The 21,834-nt window shown below is 49.9% G+C and overlaps 1 protein-coding gene across 1 annotated transcript in view; it reads right to left on the bottom strand.

The window, feature by feature from the left end:
* The window catches only part of LOC119441824 (uncharacterized), an 84,619-nt gene that overhangs the window by 20,181 nt on the left and 42,604 nt on the right, over positions 1–21,834 (bottom strand). The window contains exons 17-23 of the mRNA XM_049662916.1: positions 20,475–20,573; positions 16,883–19,904; positions 13,821–13,975; positions 12,268–12,468; positions 11,084–11,185; positions 10,395–10,551; positions 8,858–9,231 (exon numbers count right to left, since the gene is read on the bottom strand). Coding sequence (XP_049518873.1) covers positions 8,858–9,231; positions 10,395–10,551; positions 11,084–11,185; positions 12,268–12,468; positions 13,821–13,975; positions 16,883–19,904; positions 20,475–20,573 — 4,110 coding nt within the window. The remainder of the gene's footprint in view (positions 1–8,857; positions 9,232–10,394; positions 10,552–11,083; positions 11,186–12,267; positions 12,469–13,820; positions 13,976–16,882; positions 19,905–20,474; positions 20,574–21,834) is intronic.

The following is a 21,834-nucleotide window of genomic DNA, read 5'->3' as shown; positions in this document are numbered from 1 at the left end:
TATTTAGACGGCACTACCTTCGAGATCGGCTTATATTTACTGCACTATTTTCGGGATCGGCCCAAGAAAACGGACTAAAGAAACGCAGATAAGGAAAAGTTTAGGTAACTCGCTAAGGAAGCCATTTCTTTCAATATGCGGTTACCTGAGGCTTCCGTGAGCGAAACTATACCCCAGTGATGCGCTCAAAGAACCATTGGTCGTTGCGCTAAAGAATACGCTCGACTAATGCTACGTATGCATAGCGATGATCAAGCACAAGAAACCGTATCGAAAGGAACAATATATTGGCGTTTAATGAATGCTGATTCAATATTGCCGTATGAGTGGGAAAAGAAATGTCCAGAATAGATATTCACAATTTAGTAAAGGCCCTTGTTTGAACTCGGCAAGATCTACATCTCGCTGTTAGTGTCCGACAGGCCGGCATGGAGGAAAGAAACTACAGGAGGGAGCGTCACCTGACAATCTTGAAGCCTTGTCATAAAAAAATATAAAGGCGAACTAACGAAAGAAAATGCACGTCACGTGACAGACAAGCGGTACGGTACGTCTTTGCATCTCCCGCGGTCGCCCATCCGCCCTGCATGATGTGCTGCGTACGTGCGTGCGTCTGTTCCATGCCGTAGAACGTTTACAGAAGGAACGCCGTTCCCTCTGCCGTTCCTTCGTAAACCTAACGAGTTACCGTTACAGTTCCACCGACTCTTAACGGAACGGTGGCGTTCCTCCGTTCCTCCCAAAAGGAACTAGTTCCAGGAACGCCGTTCCGTACAACACTGCTTCTGTCTTAGTGCGAAACATTGCAGGGTTGGGTACAAAAGTTGCTTACATAAGTAATAAATCAAACATGACACAACATACATTTGCATGCATACAAAACACAAAACTGCATAAGTGTGCACTGTTCCTTGCAACGGACCTTAGAGCGAGAGTGAGAACATAATAAAAAGAAGGGATGCTAACTAGAAAAAAAGTCCGGTTTGCTACCTTAGCGCTTCCAAAGAAAGATTGTAGGCATTAAAAAAAAGAAAAAAAAGAGAACGTGGTTCAGAGTAAGGTTCATCTGTAACGCAGGGTCACTGGTTCAGAGTAAGGTTCATCTGTAACGCAGGGTCACTATATTTTCGTTTTCTATCCGTTCATTCAGTCCTTTGGTGTTCCCTTCGGAATCAAAGTGGCATGGAAAGTGGTACACCGCTTTGTGCGCGCTGTTGAAACACCTCAAGACACCAACCAGTCACTCTAAACACTGATATATGCCACTGAAATCCCAACAAAAATTTTTTACATAAGTCCTGCGAATATATGCAGTGAGGAGAAAGCTTCACATATATGAAGAAAGTGCCATCCACCTGGCTTTAGCAAAATTCTTCGAAGGGAGCCATTACGGTGTTTTATAGAAAAACAAAAGTTGCAGTCGACAAACGAACTGGCCCTGGTCAGTGTCCTGGTCCGAAGCTTAACGCCCCCCACCCCCTCCCCCTCTCCCGATCTCTCCATCTTCCTGGGTGTACGCAGAACTTACTTTTTTTTTTGTTTCAAGCTTCCATTACTACGAGTTCTCTAATACTTCTGCTTCGATCGTGCTGCCATTCATAATCAAACACCAGGGGTGCTATGCAGGATGCGCCGAGTTTCTCGTTCGCACGAGTTTCACCCGAGTTTGCTCGACGGCATTCAGTGAACGGAGATAGCAAGAACGTGCAAGAACAGCAGGCAAAAAGAAATGTCGAGATAAAGCCGCGTATGACAACATGAGCGCACCCTGCGCGGCACAGTGATTCCGTGCTTCAAGCACAGAAGACTGCGCAGCAAAACGCGCCAGCGCTGCGTATTGTTATCAACGTATTATCACCATTTAGCAATACCATGACTGTACCGCTGTCTATCTGCACACTTGCCGTGAGCCACTTGCCACGCCTTTCTAGGGCGAGTAAAGGGCGTTCCTCCTCTTTCGAGCATTATCTTTCTATCCTCCGTCGAATGCGAACAGGGCACATGCGGTGCATTGTTGCGCCTACACTTTCCCTCAATCGATTACGTTCAAATACAACAAATAAAATAAGAAACACTTTATTTCTTGAAGTATCTGTTTTTCGTTTGGAATGCCATAAATGTTTGATGACAAACAGAGATCGAGCGAATTATTAAATTTTGCACTTTTTTGCCGCGAGTGGCGACAGTAAAGCGAAAGCTTACAAGCGGATACCTTTTAGAGGGTCGCACGCACGAGGGAGTTCATACGGTGAGCAGTCGCCAGGGGCACTGCAGTGCTATCCTTGATAGGGTGCCTTGATGCCCGCGTGCATCGAGGCACTCTAATCCTTGATAAAGTCAGTCATGACAATGATCTTTCCATTTCCTGACTATTAGGGGAATGGCAACGCAGCGCTACGGCATGGTTGTTCACCGCAGGTGCTTCACTTAGGCGGCTATTAAGGCCGCCGCTTTACCAACTGAAACGACGGGAGCAACGTTTGTCACTGAAAAATGGCTGTGCGGTATTCTAGGGTCCATAGTGACGCAGCGCAGTGAAAATGCGCCCGTTTATCTGCGAGCGGGAAGCCTCCGCGATGCATTGCAATGAAGAGCGCGCTGCCCAGTGACACAATTCATCGCTTGTCGTCGCTTGCCCAGTGAAGGTGCCTCCGTTCGCATGTGTACGCAGAGTTTGAGTGTGTTGTTCTCTTCGATGTGCTTGCCGATTAACTCTGCTGCTGAGCTAACAGCGATCGCAGATAGATATATAGTAACGACAGCGCAGCAATCGCATTTTGGCGGGTGATGGCTCCTGTGTGCAGTTAGGAAATTAAACTTCGAACGCAGGAAGGGGTTGCAACTATTTAGTGTGCCGTGCTTGTGATGAAGAAATGCCATCGCGCTGGGTTTAAAAAAGCGAGCGTTTCTCGGCGCTGACCGTGTTTGCAACACTGCAGATCCGATACACCACCGATGACAGAGCAGCCATCTCAAACAACAGCTGCGATACCTTTACGTTGGAAAACACTACGCACTGCTCAGCATCGTCATCCACCACGGCGCATCGACGCCTTGCAAGCAGCTACAGTGTCGTTCCGATAATTATTTGCTGTGCGCTACGTCGCTACAATGCAGACAATGAACCATGTTGTGGGGCCATCACAGCCTAACAAGATAGATGCATAAGCCAGCGAAAGTCGCCGCTTTGTTTTTGATAGTGGTTCTCAGTTACAGTGCATCACCTATGACAGTGTGCTGTGCGTATTTTCTGTCGGCGGTCAAGATTGTTGATGCCTCTCAGTTCCGCACCACGTCGCTGTTGCCGGAAAATAAATTGGGCGTGGCCCAACCGTGGCGGGCGCGCGCACAAGAGTTACATGCCTCGCGCGGGGCGTGACGTGTGGTTTTGATTGACACGCGAACTCGGGCCAAACTCGTACATCGCGAAACCCCCCTCGAGTTGAACTCGGGAACATGGTGGCGGCAGCAGCAGCCTGTGTAATCGCATCCAGCGGCAGCAAGCGTCAATATGACCATCTGGACCCGTTCACCTACATGTCCGACGTAGAGTTTCAGCGCCATTTTTGCCTTTCCAAAACGTGAGTGCGCTGGCTGTGTGACGAGTTAGGCGAAGGCCGTCGTCTGCGGAGATAGGGTGGCGGGCAAATTATGCTTTCCCAGCGTAGACTGGTGTGACTAGGCTGCGGAGGAATAGTTCGTGCGATCGCTTCGACTCTCTCCTGTTTCAAGCAAGCTCGTCCACCGCGCCCCAGCCCCGGGCCAGGTCCGGCGTCGTCATCGATCGGAGTACTGGAGCACCTGCGAGCACCTGGGGTTCAACCAGGACCAACCAACCTGCGCAGGCGAAGTAGTCACATTATATTGGAAGACTCAGAATGGACGCCGGGCTGCCTTCCGGTGCAACAGGTGCCGAAATCAGTTTTGGCAGGTACACGGTACTGCTGCACGGCACGGGCAGAGAGGCGAAGGAAGTTACTGCGCCAACACGGACCGCCTCGGCCGTCCGAACGACCACCTCTCCAGGCGGCAAATGATTTGGCTCACGTACTGCGTGAGCAAAAGCGTAGACATATGGATGTTGAAAGAGACCGTAGACTTGTTTCCTCTATCGGAGCACGCCATCGCCGACTGGAGGAGCTACCCCCGTAAGGTCGCGAGGGACGAGCTACTGGCGTGAGCTCCACTCGGTGGCCCCGGGAAGACAGCGCAAATTGACGAGTGCCTTCTTCGCGGCGAGCAATAGTGCAATCGAGGCCGCCTAATAACGGGCGACAACGTTCCGCCGAGCCGCCAAAACTACGGTGGTGTTAAAGATGGTGGCCCATGGGTCTTCGGCATGGTCTGCGCGACCTGAGGGGTGCTGCTACTTTTCAAGGTCGACCGACAAAAGGCGGCGACGCTAGGCGCCATTATTGCAGTCAATGTTCAACCGGGGACCATTATTCATAGTGACGAATTGGCCGCATACAACTGTATCCCAAATTCAGTGGATGCTAACGGGGCTATGCCTCAATCTACATTGGGAGACAGTTAACCACAGCGCGCACTTTGTGGAAACCAACACGGGCGTTCACACGCAAAAAATAGAAAGTTATTGTTAAAAAGTGAAGCGCCACCTCGTCAGCAGTGGGTACAGAGTAACTGCACTGATGCTGGAGTCCCACCTGGGATGAATGTGGTGGCACTCAACGGCCACGTGCGCCGCAAAGACCCTTTCTTGCGTTTGTTAGAAGCCACGGATCGCTGGGGCTACCCACTATAAAGACTCTTTCCTGCGGTTGTTAGAAGCCATTCCTCGGCGCTAGCCAGTATGAAGTGCGTCACAATGTAAAAGAAAATAAAGCGTAGTTTTTTATCCTTGCATGAGTGTTTTCCGGCATTCCTGAGTGCTTACACCGTAAGCGCGCGGCAAACCACTTCTGCGCTAGCCGACGCTCCCTTCGTCTCGAAGCCTTACTTTAAGCGCGAGCAACGAGCGATCTGTTGAAAGCCCAGTGTAAAAATCAGGCGCACACCAATCTGTGCTCGGAAATGGGAGCGCAAGCACGTAGCGAGCCGCACCAATTAAATCCAGAGGAAAGAGAAAGAGCAATGAGCGATCTGTTCAAAGCCCAGTGCGAACACCAAGCGCACACCAATCTGTGCTCGGAAATGCCAGCGCGAGCACGTAGCGAGCCGCGCCAATCCAATCCAGAGGAAGAAAGAGGAAGGCGAGCGTGCCCTCGTGGTATAACGCGAAACGATTAAACTACAAATTAGTCTAATACACATTCAGTGTAGAATTTGTAAACTTTTAAACACCTATACCCTACGGTAATGTGACTAATACCATTGTACTAAATGCATTTATTTGATAACTTTCTTGTGCCTCTAATGCACTCGGTGGAACGTCAAACAAGTGAAAGAATGCACGACCATGCACCGACTGTATGATCACGTGAGTCCCAGTTTGTCGACCGCCCATATGGCAACGCCCAAGGGATGATGGCCACCCAGAGTGAATCTAGATAAACCGATGAAACTGGAGGCGTGCCGACGGACAAACTTTGTCTTGTTACCATTAGTTCTTTGATCTTGGGGCGTCGCCAGAGCTCGTGAAGATCCCGAGTTTCGCCAAACTCGGGGCATCCTGCATAGCATCCCAGGTCGGGTCGAGCCTTACTCCAAGAACTAGACATTGACATAGCAATGATCAACTCCCTATATGCAGACATACCACTGGACATTCGCAAACAATATGAGGTCAGACCATTTCCCCGCAACATGAACCCTGAACACAATGTAGAGAGAAGACTAGCCAGAGGAGCCTGCCTACCCCGGACCATTCGCAAAGAAAAGCAAAGAGTTTGCTTCGTAGACGCCGCCCGACATGTGGACAGAAAAGCTTTCACTGTTGCGCTGGTAGACAACAAAGACAAAACCATAAACTCAGTCACAGTCAACACTGACAAACCAGAGGTCGCGGAGCAATTAGCGATTGCTCTAGCACTAACTGATAGAAGTAGACCATATATGTATTTATAGCGATTCACGAACTGCAGTCCGAGCTTTTCAGAAAGGTACAATATCACAACAGGCATTACATATCATCAAAGTAGTGTAATGTTTATTGCACATTGATATATAATGTCTATTGGTGTTTTGTGGCTAAAGCGCCCTTAGGCGTTGATGCACCCACGCTGACGCCTGGTGGCACGTCTCCTCCATCACGACTACCAACGTCGATGACCATGAGCAACCGTCGTGCATATGGAAGCTGCACTACGCTGCACACGCTAGCACAACGCGAAAGACGAAGCACGTAACTGACACACTAATACAACGCGCAAGACAAAGCACGTAACTGAATCGTCACCGAGTCAAATCAGCGCGTACAGCGCGTCGTAATTGCAGCCTCCGCGATCAACTTCAGAAACATTTTCAGAGCTAATTTCGGAGGCCACGCTCCGCTGTGCTGAGTACGGTGAACACCACTACCAACGCCACCTAGGTGGCGTTGGTAGTGCTTCTTGATGCCAGCGTCCCTGCGAATGCTGGCATCGAGGCGTCGTAGTGGTGAGACCACCGAAGCGTTCACTGTCGGTGCGCGTTAGTGTCATAATGCAGTACTTCTCTTTTCTGCTCGTAGGCGGCGGCACCGCCCCGAACAAGAGCGCGGGTACACGGAGGAGTGTTAGATATATAAGGCGCGTCTGTGTAGCTCTCCGCAAATGCGTTTGTGGCGCAATGGGTTAAACGCTCGGCGATCTGTCGTCGCGGACCGAGAGGTCGTGGGTTCGATTCCCAAATTTTGCATGTTTGTGGAACTTTTTCTTCTGGTTTCTTTCTTTGTATTATGTTCTATGTTCTACTTCAATGACGTATTTCCGTCACGGAAATACGTCATTGAAGTCTTGGTGGACCCCGGCATAAAACACTTTCGTGTTAAAAGAGCAAGATCTATCACCACTCATTATGCTGGTTCCCAGCACACCTAGGCCATATAGAGAAGCCCCCCCCCCCTCCCCCCTCGAATCTCAACGAGATGGCTCATAAGAGCGCGCGAGAACTGACTCTCCGCGACGCCACCTTCGAGGGTACAAACCATCTCCAAGAGAATAGGGATGCCCCCTCTACATGCAACGAGCTCACAAAACATTTCTATCTCAGCCGAAGAGAATTTAGCACCCCACACCTTACATTAAAAAGGCCACAGGCCCTTACTTTAAGACTACTACAAACAAACACTTATACCACACCAAGAAGACTAGATTTCTATATGGCAGACAAATATCCTAACACACAGCGTGCAGACTGCAATGCACCACTTGGCTTAGAACACATGCTTTGGTCGTGCAACCGAACCAACGAAAATTTCGCCAAGGATCGGGACATGCTAAAGGCAGCGATTCGCAGCCCGGACCTGACCGAGCAACTATGGGCCGCCCAGCAAGCCCACGACGCGGCCAAAAGGCTCTGCCTGCCGGCCCCAACGTGGGAGCAGCCCACTTTGTGAGGCAACTCACAAATTCCAGAACCAAATAAATGTTTTCCTTCCTTCCTTCATAATGGTTAACTGCTATGAAAAAGCGGAAACCTTCGAAACTTCTCCAGAAAGGCAGCAGTAACGGCGGGACCGATCCCCAGACCAAAACTAATTTATTGTTTTACTGCGATAGCAATTATATGGACACTTCAAGCGGAGTTCTGCTGTAGGCGTCGCCGTCGCCGCGAGGTTACGTATAAAGTCCAAGGGCGATAAAATCGTCGCCGCGCGCCGTATGTGCGAGTGAAAGTGTGCGGGGGACGCGCGCTATCAGGGAGAGCGAACGCACGGCGGAAAGCAAACGTGACTTCCGTAGCGCGAAAGGCCGGGGGGGTATGAGAGGGGGGGGGGGCGACGCTGTGTTGCGGCACCAAATGCGTATCTTGCAACCGGGCGCAAGGGGAACTGGCCACTGAATCTCTCAGGCAAAAGGAGGAAAGCGGGAAGACAGCGCGGGAGGGTGGGGGGGGGGCAGCTTTTACTTTGCCAACAACCGTGTTTGTACTTTGCGCCGGTGCGGGCTGTCGCGCTCACCGTATCTTGAAAACTATCTCCACACGACTCTGACCATTGTATGCGCTGTGCATTCGCCGCTCAGTTTCCGTTGAAGCGATAGACCGCACGAACCTTCGCTCGCCGCGGCGGCTGCGCTTGCTGCCAGCGTTTTGACAGCGGTTGTCTGCGGTCATCGAGTGTGACCTATTCACGTTTGATTGTGAGCGCTGACACCACGCTTGTTATTTCAGGTAGTAAGCGAATGTGTCCAAGTTTATGCACCCGATAGAACTAGTATCCCTACTCCGAATAGATCTCTACTAATTTGCTATCGCAATTGATGCTTCGCCTTTCGGGCGAAACTGCGACATCTTTTTAGATACGAAGCAGCTTATGGTGGGGGCTTTGTCCGTCCCTCCCGCGGCGTGCCACACCCCCACAGCGCATGCGCGTCCCCTCCCCTTCTCTCTCCTCTCCTACGCTCAACCTTTCTCTCGTCTAGCAATCCGGAGCGGCGCGCACGACAGGTGGTGCGACAGCTGCATAATCCGCTGGGGGCGCCACGGTAGTTCCGCGGTATGAAAATGACGGAGCGCGCGCGCCTCATTCTCTCTCCTGTGCAGCGCCGCGATGAGCGCTCGGGCCGCTGCCGCGAAACCATCTCCCGCTCAAGCTAACCATCTCCCCACTGCTTCGCATCCACACATGGTTCCCTTTAGCGGGAGATGGAGTAATTTTTTGCTTTTCGAGGGCACCTAACCAGCTCTTCTAGAGTCGTGTGGCAGGGTCACAGTTCTTCCTTGCGTAAAGCTTAAGGCACAAGACGTTACGAACCTTTCCGGCTGGCAGCGCTGTTGACACTGGCTGGCCTGTTGCAGCCGTCGCTCTACTCGCGGCATGTTCGCCCAGTGGAAGTTGGACCGCCGTTTGTAAGGGTTCGTCGACAGGCTGTCGCACACCTTTCTCGATTGGCATCGGTGGGGCAGCTACTTGTTCTGGCGCTGGCGGCGCCGCCGGCGCAGCGTTCGGCGCGGCTTCCACCGGAGGTACTGAGCTTGTCGTTTTCGACGCCTCTGATGTTGAAACCTCGGGAGCGGCCTCTTGCTGTTGCGGTTTTCCGTCGGGAGGAACGGTCGGCTGTGCCGCTCCTCCGTTAACGGCCGGAGCTACTGGAGCCGAAGGAACTTCCGGAACGGCAGCTGACGCTTCTGCGAGTAAGAATTTAGTTGGTTAAAGAATAACGCCTAAGCTATGTTACACACGCAAATGCACTGAAGTAAGTACTGGATGCGACTCTAGAAGCCGCGTAAACCCGTATCCTAACATTTGTTGCCAAGTCCGGGACCAAAAGCATGAAAAAACTTGCACTTGTTCTGGGTTGGGGTAAGGGGGCCTCTTCTGCCGCGGACGCCATTACGAATGGACGCACATGCTGTCGTGAGTATCAGCGTAAAGGCGATCACACGAACGATCAAGTGCGCATGGCTTCGTAACTGCAAAGTCGTTGCCTTTTGGCGGACAATTCTCAAAAGCAGCACGTCCAGCCGGGCACCAGTGGCCGAACGTTTAACAGGCGCAAGCTTTAGTTGTTGCATGGGTACCCAGCAACCATTGTTTCAAGCATATATGTGACGCAGAAGTGCGACAAAGCATTCCTCTAGTGCTGGCAGCTCTTCGGAAACTTGGGGTTTGGAGTGGACCTAGCACCATCCGTCATCTGTGTATGGGAACCTAAAACAGCGGAGCAAAAAACGTGTCCCAAGTGCCCGGTTTTTGCGGCAACTAGAGGTGCTTGACACCTGACTTGGCTGTGCCCTGAAACACGGGCTATTATGCTGAAAATGCCAAGACCGGACTGAAGTCGCATTCATACTGCACAGCTATACAACCATTGGATGTGGCAAAAAAGTGGGAGACCATCCTCCCAACTGCGTTACCCGTAGTATTTTGTCATGTTTTATGGTGCAGGTGCAGAACCTCATACACGCAAAACTGAGGTTTACGCACCGGAAGCTACGTGACACCTTCTGCAATGCCGACGTATGTCAAGCAGGCTGTTTACATGGTTGATATCGTGTACACCGTCATTCTCTATCTACCAAGTGGCCCAGAAAATTTGCCCAGGGCCCTTTGACGCTGATTTCCGGCTTTTACATGAGACACTTCCCGAATACAGACTGCACTGTAGTCGGCATACGACAAGCACGCGTATATAACTGGAGGACAAGTATAAATGAACGTATTGCGTCATGGAATATACAACAAAGTTTTAACCAATGTGTTTAGCTGAATATACTGTTTTCTTAATCTCTGTTAAGTTCGGCAAAACACCCGGTGTAACATCCGGTAGAACAACTATACATGAGCTCACCGGGCGCATCCGCGGCTGCGGCGGGCGTGGACGGCCTCTGCCACACGTCCGCCTTGGCCGACTTGTCATCGTCCGTTGGCGTCTGGTAGTTGGCGAGCAGGTCCCTAATGCTCAGCTCCTTCGGATTCTTCAGGTAGTATTCCGGCGTGTGCCCCATCTGTGAAAAGGGGGGGCGAGTCGGCTGTGAGCTGTTCCTAACTTGTGAAAAAAGAAATTTACTGCCCCCCTGATCGTAACGGAATGCCAGAATGAAAACACATGCTGATTTCTGGGAAATCACGTTATACACGGGAAGCACGGGACGGGGAGAGAGAGAGGGAGGGGGGGGGGTGTAGCGCATCTTTCTCTTCACCTCAGAATAAACTTTTCCTTCTCAGAACTTTGACTTCGAAGCTAGGAAAAATTTGTCCTCGTGCTGGATCACACTTTAATGTTGGGACCGTATGTTGAAATCACCCACATTATATTTTACTCTCTTTTCGTCCTCGGACGCCATTGCGCTGCCGTTGTCCTTGAACTCAGCCACCCGACGCGACGGATAAAAGACGAAAAATGAACAATTAGATTGAATAAAAGCATAAGCTCCCTGACTTCGTTAATCGCCTATTGAAAATTTTTCACGCCAGCGTAGGAACAAACGTTTGCAGTTGCGGTATCGGCAGAGTGCCTATGTAATACTAGTTCCGTACCTTGTCCTTGATGGTCTCGTCAGCGCCAGCCTTTTTGAGAATGTCGAAGTAATTTTGGGCCTCGAGCACGACGGCTGCATAATGAAGTGGTGTTCGCCCTTCCTGCGAAACGCGAAGCACGCCCGGAATTATTGTTGCTGATGACAACGCTCGCGTAATTTCCTCGTCATGTCTCGTCATATTTACCAGTCGAGAGACCGACAGCCAACAGACAAGCAAGCAAAAAAGTTGTGGGGAAAATAATTTTGTTATTTATTCCCAAAGAAAAATTTATTATCAATGAGTGTGAAATATGTGTTAAACTTCAAGTTCGTAATAATAATAATAAACAAAGAAAGTAAATAAAAGTGGGAGACACTTTGCCGACGGTGGGAACGAACATGCAACCACCGCTAAAAATTGAGCCCTTAGTTTTCCATGATTCCTCTGGCTCATTGCTACTTAATTTAGCAGCACCTCACTTACTTCGGCTACATTTTCCGGCAAATAGCTGCGCTTTACACTGTGTGTATTATTCTCAGCACGATTCTTGACTGAGGTATTGCATGCTCTTAACCGTTGACTGTAGATGCACTAGCGACCAGTATTGAGACTATACAACGTCTGAAATTAGGAGAGGGCGTCAGTTCGGAAAACTAAATTCCATACATGCCGGCGGACCATACTCCCGCCTTCGTGGGCAAGCCAGTGACCTTGCCGGACGCAGCGTTCCTGCCAGGGCTTCGTTGGCACAAAACTGATCGTCTTCGTTGACACAAAACTGCAATCAGTTAAGTGCGCCGTAAATAGCGCACTTTATTGATCGCAGTTTTGTGACAACGAAGACTGTCTGTCCCTGTAATGTAGTTAGCCGCGCCCAAATAGTGCATGCGTGTAGCACTAAGGAATCCAGCAAATTCTAGATCGTTGAAAACTTACCGCATGTGGCAACAGGAGAACCCTACAACGAGTTCGTAGACAGGGGATAGTGACAACTAATGTTAGAGAAGACGGCGGACCAAAGGCAAGCAGTTATTATCAGCAATGTTTTAGTGAGTTCGGCTCATTGAGCCCAGCGTACAAGGCGTAAGCGCGCGAAGAGAGAACACGCTGCTGTCCGTGCAAAGTAACATTTTGGTAACAAAATGCACGATATTGTCTCTCGTCTAAAGAATGGATCGACGCCTGGTCGGCGAGACACTTACGTTGTCCGGCCCGTCTAGCGTCTCGGGAAAGCGCTCGACGATGTAGTTGAGCACGTCCGTGTGTCCGTGCAGGACGGCCAGGTGTAGGGGGCTGGCGCCGAGGCGGTCGCGGCTGAGCGCGAAGCGTTTGCGAGTCAGCACCTGACGAACCTGCGCCATGTTGCCGCTCACCACCGCCTCGTGCACCGTCCGGATGCGATCCTGCGAGCGGACAGGCACGCACCAGGTGAGATGTGCAGCCTCCTCGTGCCTCTGCTCCACAGCAGGGGGTCAAACGTTCCCGTGAATGCAAACAAAGAACGTCAGCGTGCCAAACGTAATTAGTAATAAAGGATTTAGGAAATGAGTCGCTGAACGCGTGACGGAATTGGTAAGAAAATAAGTGTAGAGAGTGAGAGAGCGAGAGAGAGAGAGAAGATCAGGCAGGGACGTTAGCCGGGTTGCCCCTGGTTTGCTACACTGCGCTGGGCGAACGGGGAAGCGGGAAGAACACGGGAAAAAAGTACACGAAAAAAGAAACGGATATAGCAAGGAATGCGAGCGTACCCAAACAAAACAACGTTCCCTATGAATTCAAGGGCGCGTCGCGGAGCCTATTCCTATTTAAACACGTGCAGCAGGGCTCTGGTGAATTTCCGTGCGGATGACGGTCGAATTCGGGGTCTCAATGTCTCGTAATTTATGAACGATATGTCACCCAGTCGGCTTAAAGCAACACGCAGAGTCTGTCTTTCCTTATCAAAAGAAGGGGAGTAGATGAGGATATGTGCTATGGACCTCGGTCGCAATTCAAAAGTTGCGCGATACGCGAGCTATGTCAACTTTCGGCCGCTTCACCAAACCCATGCACTGCCGTCAAAGCTATACGAGTCACACCTGCCAGTGAGAAAGGAGAGCCAATAAATGGGGTCGTACCATCCATCATTGTGACACACTGCACGCCGATAATCCAAGCGGGGTCCCTTTCTCCAACTGCTATCATGCTCGGGAGGATTAGCGCTGAACAGGTGAGGAACCTTTCTCCTGGTTCTTGTTGCCGATTGGCTTACGCTATTTGTAGTTTTGATTGCACTGCATTGACTTGATGAGATGAAGGCGACGTTCCAGGTGTAAAGAAAACATCTTAGTGAATTTATATAGTGCCTAACAACATTTCTTAAGACGCAGGAGTGTGCTGAACTGGAGTAATTGGTACATCATTGGGTCGGGAACAAATAGCGCTTAAGACGAGAAGGTGAGAGCACGACGGACACGACAGATAACAACGGCGCACGACAGATAACGCCTTGTCTGTCGTGCTCTTACCGTCCCGCCTCAAGCGCTGTTTGTTCCCGCCCTCTTGAGATACATTTTTTTCGTGTTTGGAAAGCGCATGCTATTACTCTTGCAATGAAATCAGCCGCTTAGGAGTGGATAAGAAACAGCCAAGTAACTCGAGATCCCAACGACCACAGAAAACCGCGCAATTGACACTTGCGTCAGCCCATGGCCAAGCATTCATTTAGCCCTGGTGGAAACCGGGTTACTCTCACGCGGTCTTACGTAGTACCCACCATGTAGGCGGGAACGAGTCCGAGGAACTCTTGGACTTGCTTATCGCCGGACGTCTTGTTAAGTAGCCGCTCCCCCTGGCCCGCGATGACCACGTGTTCGAGGCGCAGCAAATCACCTTCCTTGATCCAAACGTCGATGAGCTCATTCAATCGATCTGAAACAGCACGTCTCCAGCTCGTTTTGCGCCAGCAAAAAAAAAAAAAAAATAGGCTCAGCTATTTCAACATCTTTGAAGCCTGGTGACTCGGATGGTGCTGGGAGCATTTTACAAAAATGAACCGCGACAACAAAAACATTTTACCATAACTTTTTACAAAAACAAAATGTCCTAAATATTTACAAGAACGCTGACCAAGCGTAAGCACCAAATTTCTATTACTGCATTACTTGAAACCCTGAAAACAGAGGCTACGGCTCAGCTGCCACTATTAAGCTGAAGATCAGTGGAGACCTTAGCTGGATAATGCAGTGTTCTTCTTAATAGTTGTTTTCTCGTAATTTTTTGTAAGAAATTGTGCTAAAGGGCACAGTTCTACGCCCTCTGCACTCAGTTTGGGCCGAGAAAAAACATAAAAGGTTACAGTGAATGAAAGTAATGATGGCCGGGATGTAGCCAGAGAAAGAACGTTGAACTGGCAGCTCCGCGGAAACTGCGGCACGTTCGCGGTTGGCAAAGCTAACGCTCAATGTTGAAATATTTGTCAAAAACTTGCTGCTTGAGGGAATCGAGTACCGTCACCTGGCACAGCTACGCAGTGCTCACCGTATGTGAAGACCAAAGCTTATAATAGACCTTGACATTTACTGGTTTCTTTAACGGCAACTTAGTGGGACTACATGAACAAGCTGGAAAGAAAAAAAAAACATAGGCGGAATATCTGACATAGTCACCTTGTCGGTTAAAGCTACTGCTCCAGCGGTCGGCGACGTGACGGGGATTCTCAATGAAGAATGTATACGGTTGGCTGCGAAACAATAACTTAACGACGCCGCTGGACATAATGGTCACTTCAATTAACATTTTTTTGTTTTTGTTTTCAATTGTCCGGAGACGCATGCATCGCTACAAAATACCGGCCCAGGGCCGGTATTTTGTAGCGACGCCTTATGACTCATTCTATACTCGTCTTATCATCCACCGCTCACGGCCGGCTGATCCCGTTGATAACGTGAGCGGACCGTCGCTCTGACCACTGACAAAGCGCGATAAGCGCGAAACGGCATTAGCATCGGAAAGGCATCGCTACAAAATACCGGCCCAGGATACCCCGAGTTTCGAGGAAACGTGCGATAACAGCAGACAATAAAATATCGAGATAAAGCCACGTATGTCGACACGGAGCGAAGCCTGCGCACGCCGCTTCCTCATTTCGCCAGCGCCGCTTGATGTTATCAAGGCAATATCGCAATACCGTGACTGTCCCGTTATCTACCTACGCACTCGGCGCAAGAGGCGCAAGCCGCTTACCCCGCCTTTCTGCGGCGCGTCACGGACGTGTCTCTTCTTTCGGACATTATCTGTCTACCACCATCGAATGCGAACAGTGCAGACGTGGCGCATTCTTACGCCAACCCTTTCCTTTCTTTCGAATACGTTAAAAATAGCATTTTTTTCTATAACTTACTTGGATAGGTGATGCACTGTGTGGAACGATAAACAAATGGAAGAAGGCACGGACGCTATGACCACGTGACTCTTTCTTTTTCGGCTGCGCATGAGGTAACACCCAAGCGATGATAACCGAAGAGTGAATATAGATATGCCATTGAAACTGGAGGCGTGCCAAGGGTTGAATTTTATGACTTGTTACCATTAGCTTATTCATCTGAGGGCGTCGCCAGAGCTCGCGGAGATCTGAACTTTGCCAAACTCGGGCCTTCGTGTACCCTAACCCTTTATTGTGCAGTTTACGTTGCGGGTAGAGCTGACACGCCTTTACAACAATTATTATTATTAATACTAGGTTTACCCGCCGGGGTGGCTCAGTCAGCTAAGGCGTTGCGCTGCTGAGCACGAGGTCGCGGGATCGAATCCCGGCCCCGGCGGCCGCATTTCGATGGAGGCGAAATGCAAAAACGCCCGTGTGCTTGCGTTGTAGTGCACGTTAAAAAACCCCAGGTGGTCAAAATTAATCCGGAGCCCTCCACTACGGCGTGCCTCATAATCAGAACTGGTTTTGGCACGTAAAACCCCAGGAAGAAGAAGAATACTAGGTTCGTAGCCGCAAAACAGACACAATGTGTCTCCAAGCAAAGTTGCATACAACCAGCAGAAATTGCGAACACGTGAACTTGCCCTCGCAGAACAAATGCTTTGCACTAGGCGATCACGGGAGTGCAGTGAAAGCCAGTTACTTCTGCGAGATAATAGAGATAAGATGCAGGAACTATCAAAAGCTAGCCCTTATATTTCGCGCCTAAGTGTAGGTCTGCCCGTAACTGGCTTGAGACGCAGCGCTAGTGCAAGTATGGCGACGCGCGTATTGTTATGTTGAATGTACAATGCGAAGATCGCAAGCAATGGGCGTGTTTAGTGCTGGGGCTGCGGCGTTGCAGCAAACGCTTACTGAGCAAAAACAATATTAAGATACCCGTCCTGTCCATGCAAGGACAGAAAGATAGAGATGGCAACAAGGCATAGTGCAGCGTGCGCACGCATGATATCTTTTTGTCTCTCAAAGGTGTGACAGGTGACGAAGAGTGAACTAGGGAGAATGAATTGTGACTCAATTCAAATGGCAGCTGCGATACCGGGGCAAAGCGACGCGAGAGTGAATGGTGAGTGACGATGAAGTTTGCGAAAAGCACGGCGGGAGTGCGGTCAGGCGCAGAGGTGATATGTCGCATAGGTGTCGTAATGGCTCGTGAGTGAGTATCGCACTCCCGCTTGCAAGGACTCTCGTTCACAGGCCAGTGTTGGTGGATGAAAGGAGGTGTTTGTGAGGTCTGAACAGCGGTACCGATGAAGTGCTCCCGGGGATATCTGAACATGCGCACGGCGTGTCTGCCAAGAAGCTTGGTGTGCGCACGCATCAGCTCCGAACACTGTATGCATACTCACCCAGTTGCGCCGACGTGTTACTTGACACTTTACTCCCCTTATTGTTCAGGCGCTTTTCCGCGCTTCTCTGGCGTGGTTCTCTCGGTTCCGGCTTCTCGTGCGAGTTGGTCGACACCTGTGGCTTTGACTTCAGCTCTTTCTTGAGTGCGTTGTCACTGTCGACACCAACCTGGTCTTTTGGAGCCACTGCTTTGGAAAGCTTAGCTGCAACAGATGAAACTGAACTGTTCGACACTACTTCTTGTTCATTGGATTGTTCTTGCGCATCTATTCGGTCTTCTTTTGCACCAAAGCTCGCTTCTTGTTCGTTTGTTACGCTTTTGTCCTGCTCAGAGGCGCCTGCCTTTTGGGCCACGCTTTGAATGTCATTTGCGTGCTGTTTCATTGCTTCATTTTGTGTGACGCTTGAGAGATTTTCTTCCACCGCTTCAGGAACGCGAGTAGCTATAGTGTCTTCATTGGCAACTTGTCTGCCTACTGAGTCTTGAGCTTGCAACACTTCTTTCTTGGTTGCCTCGAAAGCGGCGACACTCATACTTTTTTGCGACTGTGAAGCACTGCGATCTCTAATTCCTTGCTCTGTTCGGATTGTTATTTCACTTTCCTGCTCTTCCTTCCCTTCGTGTTCATCTTCTCGGCCAGGCTCTTTCTCGGTCAGCTTGTGTAGAGCATCTGGATCGTCTTGACGGTCATGATTACTGCTCGTCAGTATGGTAGGATTATCAATGGAACCGTTTGCTTCCGGTTTTGTGCCATCTTGATCTCCTTTTCTCTGTTCTGTGCCCGATTTGCCCGTGACAAGTCTGGCTGCGGAGTTACTTCTTGAAGCTTTATTCATGCTACTGTTCGTTGTCCTCGTGCCAAATGAACCCTGTTTGGTTCCCTTCGATACATTTGACACATTCTTTTCATCCATATTCAAAGAATGTCGAGACGAGGTCTTAGCCAAGTGCTCTTTCATGGACGCCATACTGCTGCTTCTTCGAGGGTTCTGTGTTCCATTCTTCTTTATTTCTTTTGCACCTACTGGCTTAACAGCTGGCTTGTGATCCGGTAAAAGCTTTGATTCCTTGCCGACCTTGCTGGATGGTGGCTTGTTGGCATCCTCATTCCCTCCTCGATCAACTTTCTTCACAGTTTCTAAAGGTTTTCTATCTTGACTCTCACTACTGGCCTTTTGGTCCTTAGAATTAGAGCCATCGACTTCTAGGGCTGCGTTCTCGATACCTCCTGTCATAGCTTCGCTAGAAGCGAGGGCCTTGGACATCTCATCCTGAGTTTTGCCATGAACGATGACGTGGTCGTCGCTTTTGTCAAGGTCAAGCGTTATATCATTTGACTTGGTTAAAAGTTCAGTACCAGTTGTTCGGTCAATGCGCTGATCCTCTTTTGTATCCGCCTGGGCCTTTGAATTATCTTTATCGACACAAGTATTATCTGAAGAGTTAGCATTGTGATCGTTTTTTAGCACATTTTTCAAAATACCCGGGCCAGTGAGAACCAAGGCCCTCTCAGGCTTCAGCTGTTCGGAAACAGGATCATTTTCTTTGTCATTTGAGCTGCTGGCCTGCTGATCGTGCATGACTCCACTAGCTTGGCTCTTGTCGCTTTCGCTTTGCGTATAACTGCCTTGATTTATAACATCGGCTTGAGGTTTACTGACGCCAGCAGAGCTTTCACGCTTTCCTCCAAGACCACTCTCGGTTGTAGAAGATTCTGTTTTTATGTTTTCTACGTTCGAGCCTTCCCTACGATTCTTGCCGTTTGTAGAGCCGTCCGATTGGTCAGCGGGAGTAGCAGCTTTCCGGGCACCGTTGTTCTTGCTCGGTTTGACGTCTACGTCACTGTTCAGCTCAGCAGCAACGCCTCCGCTTCTTGAATCCTGAAGGGGTTCCACATGTTCCATGGCGTGAGGCGTCGCGTCATTTTCTAGTGACCCTTGAAGTTCATTAAAACGTTCAGGTTCCTTTAATTGTTTAAAATCATCATTTCCATTTGTAAGGATAGTATAGGCTTGGTTACATTCTTTACTTCCATCCTCAATTACTGCTTCGCTTTTGCTGCCCGCGCTCTGATCGACCTCGCTCTGACTCATTTTCTGATGGTATCCTTCTGCAGGTAAGTCACCGGCAACGTCGCCATTCTGAACTTGTGAACGCGTGACGTCAGCAGTCGCCTCTTCACCGGCACGGCTTTGACCATTAGCACTTGTATCGCTTACCGTATTTTTCGAAGCAAGCGTTACACCTTCATTCACTGTGACAATTTCACGCTGCTCCATCGATTCTACACTCTTTGCATCCTCGCCACATTTCTCCCCACCGATCTCTTCGACACCCGCACCAGCCGTCCCTCTTTTGGCGACTTCCGTTTCAGCGTCCCCAGAGGTACGCTGCCCTTCTCTGATTAGACCAGAACTGTTCACTCTACTAACATCACCATCATCGGGGGAGGCAGTGACGACAGTGGGCGGGGAATCAGAAGAGGATGAGGAGGAGGAGGATGCATCAGCAGCGCCTTCTCCCGGCAAGTCTTGCGGGTCACTACGACCGTCCTTCGAGAGGGCGCCGGTGGCCTCTGCGTTCGGCGCTCGGCCATCGATAACGGCTTCGAGCATCGCACCCTCGACCACCGCGTCTTTGCCCGCGGCAGCATCGCTCTCTGAGGAAGCCGACGCTGGGGTAGCAGAGTCCTTACCTACTCCGTCGCTCGAGCCACTCTGGCCAGATTCGTTACCGCCGGGCTCAGTCGCCTCTTCGTTCGTGACGCCGGCCCGTTCGGCGCTTTTGTCGTCGCCGTGGCTTACGCCGTCGGCAGCGTCGCCGGCTGCTCCGAGCGCGCCTTTGTCGGCGGGCACCGTTATGGTCTCGAGCTCGGTGCTACGCGCGGCTGTTTCGACGGTGGCCGCCTTCGTGTCCCGCACGGAGGACGAGCGCTCTCGCGACGTGTCGTGCGTCGACGCCGTGGATCTTGAGCGCCGTTTTCGGCTGTTCTTTAGGTAGTACTCCGCAGTCTTCCCTTTCTAGAAAAATAAACGAAAACAGAGCGACAGTTAGAAAGACCGCTGATGGCGTGGCAAGTCATATTTGTCCCGCCCAGAATCATTAAGCCGCACGAACTTACAAGGCGCGTACGCCAGTTGCTGCTTGTGTTTATCTAACATGAATGCACAGAAATATTAGGAGAGGATATACATCTTTTTTTTTATTTACCTGCTGTGTGATTTTTGCTCTTTAGGTATACGCTACCTTTGAAGACCTGTACTCATTAGTGGATTCTTGTTTTTTTAATACAGTAAATCATTATCCCTTATCTATCACGATGATGATGGTCATCATCGTCGCGTTTAAGAGAGTTACATATGCCCCTGTTTAATTTTGAGCGCAATGAATCAGGACAGTGTTAAAATTTGTTCCTCTAGGTTTGTCGGAACGATATGAATACAGTCATGCGTGGCAAGCCAAAATATTCAGTGAAATTCAGAAGCATGAAACGGCTAAACATGAAACACTGCAAGTCTCTCTGCCCTGACGTATTAACTGCTCAACCATTCGAAATGCCAGAAGGGTGCGCCATCATTGTAATTACTCACCTGGTCCAATGCCTTTGGGTCGGCTCCACTATCCACGAGGAACTTGTACATTTCGTGATCCCTTCGAAGTGCCGCTAAATGCAATGGGTTCCGGCCATGCTGAGAAGAGAAAGAACATGAAAAGGTGTTAGCCGTTGCGTGTAAGTGAAAATACAAGCAAACAAACAAATAAGAGAGACAAAGCAAATAATTCTGAGTTTCATAACTGCAACCTGCAAACGAAGAGTCACAGGTGACAGTCGGACCTGCTTTTTGCGTGTGCCTTCACCAACGTCACTTTACTCGGACCGATTTAGCACACGTCTAGCGTAACACTTGTTACTCACAAGATTGATGCGCACGACAAAGTTAAGAACAATCCCGTAGCGTACCAGCCTGTCTTCACTTCCTCTTTCAGTTTACGAAAGCGAAGAAGGAAGTAGAAGAAAGAAAAGAAGGACAGAAGGAAGGAAGGAGAAAATGAAGAAATGTTTGCCTAAATACAGGAGCACAGCGGAAGGGCGGTACATTTCGTCACAATTTTAGTTTTGAATAGTGCACTATAGAATGTGGTTTTCGTATACTCCAGCTCTCGTGATGTTGGCGCATAACATAAAGTAAGTGTCGCGTTATTTTTCACAGCAAACGATCAGATAAAAATCATTTTTTAACCATGAAAAGCTGGGGAAACGGGAGCTTGTTTAGTACGAAAAAGAGCCACCAGCGCGTACACCGACCGTGACCGCCCTCTATAGCCCCATAAATATACAGCGCCACGTGTGGTTCCTCGTGTCCGTCTCGTGCCATCTCCAGCGACGAATTTTGTGCGGTCTCCGGTATTACACTGGCTGCGATCATGCGCAGGGCTACAGCAAGCGCGTCTGCAGCTCCTCAGAGCAACCATTATTTCTTATACTTAATAGCGCACGAAAAGGGACGAGGCACAGATGGACGACGCGGACACAGCGCTAACTTCCAACAGTCTGTTGACTGTTGGAAGTTAGCGCTGTGTCCGCGTCGTCCATCTGTGCCTCGTCCCTTTTCATGCGCTATTAAGTACAAGACATGGAATACCAACTCGCCCAATCTTACGCTCTTTCAACCATTATTTGTCCGGGCCACGCTCTTGACCTGCATCGCTAGATACATCGGCTGTTTCGCCGGTCATTGCCAGACTTTATGCGACAAACAAACTTGTTCGTATATACGTGTGACGCCCTAGTTTGTATTTCTGTTGCGATTTGTATCAAGCCTCGGGGCAACGTTTCGAACAATAATTAAAGAAATAACCAATTAACGAATCAGATGACGAAGGTGCAGATGGCGGCACAGACCAAGGAATGCTTATTAAAACCATCAAAGGCACCCGTAGCGGGAGACT

Source organism: Dermacentor silvarum, chromosome 2, assembly GCF_013339745.2.
Source record: "Dermacentor silvarum isolate Dsil-2018 chromosome 2, BIME_Dsil_1.4, whole genome shotgun sequence".
NCBI lineage: Eukaryota > Metazoa > Arthropoda > Arachnida > Ixodida > Ixodidae > Dermacentor > Dermacentor silvarum.
This window is presented reverse-complemented; position numbering and strand designations above follow the sequence as displayed.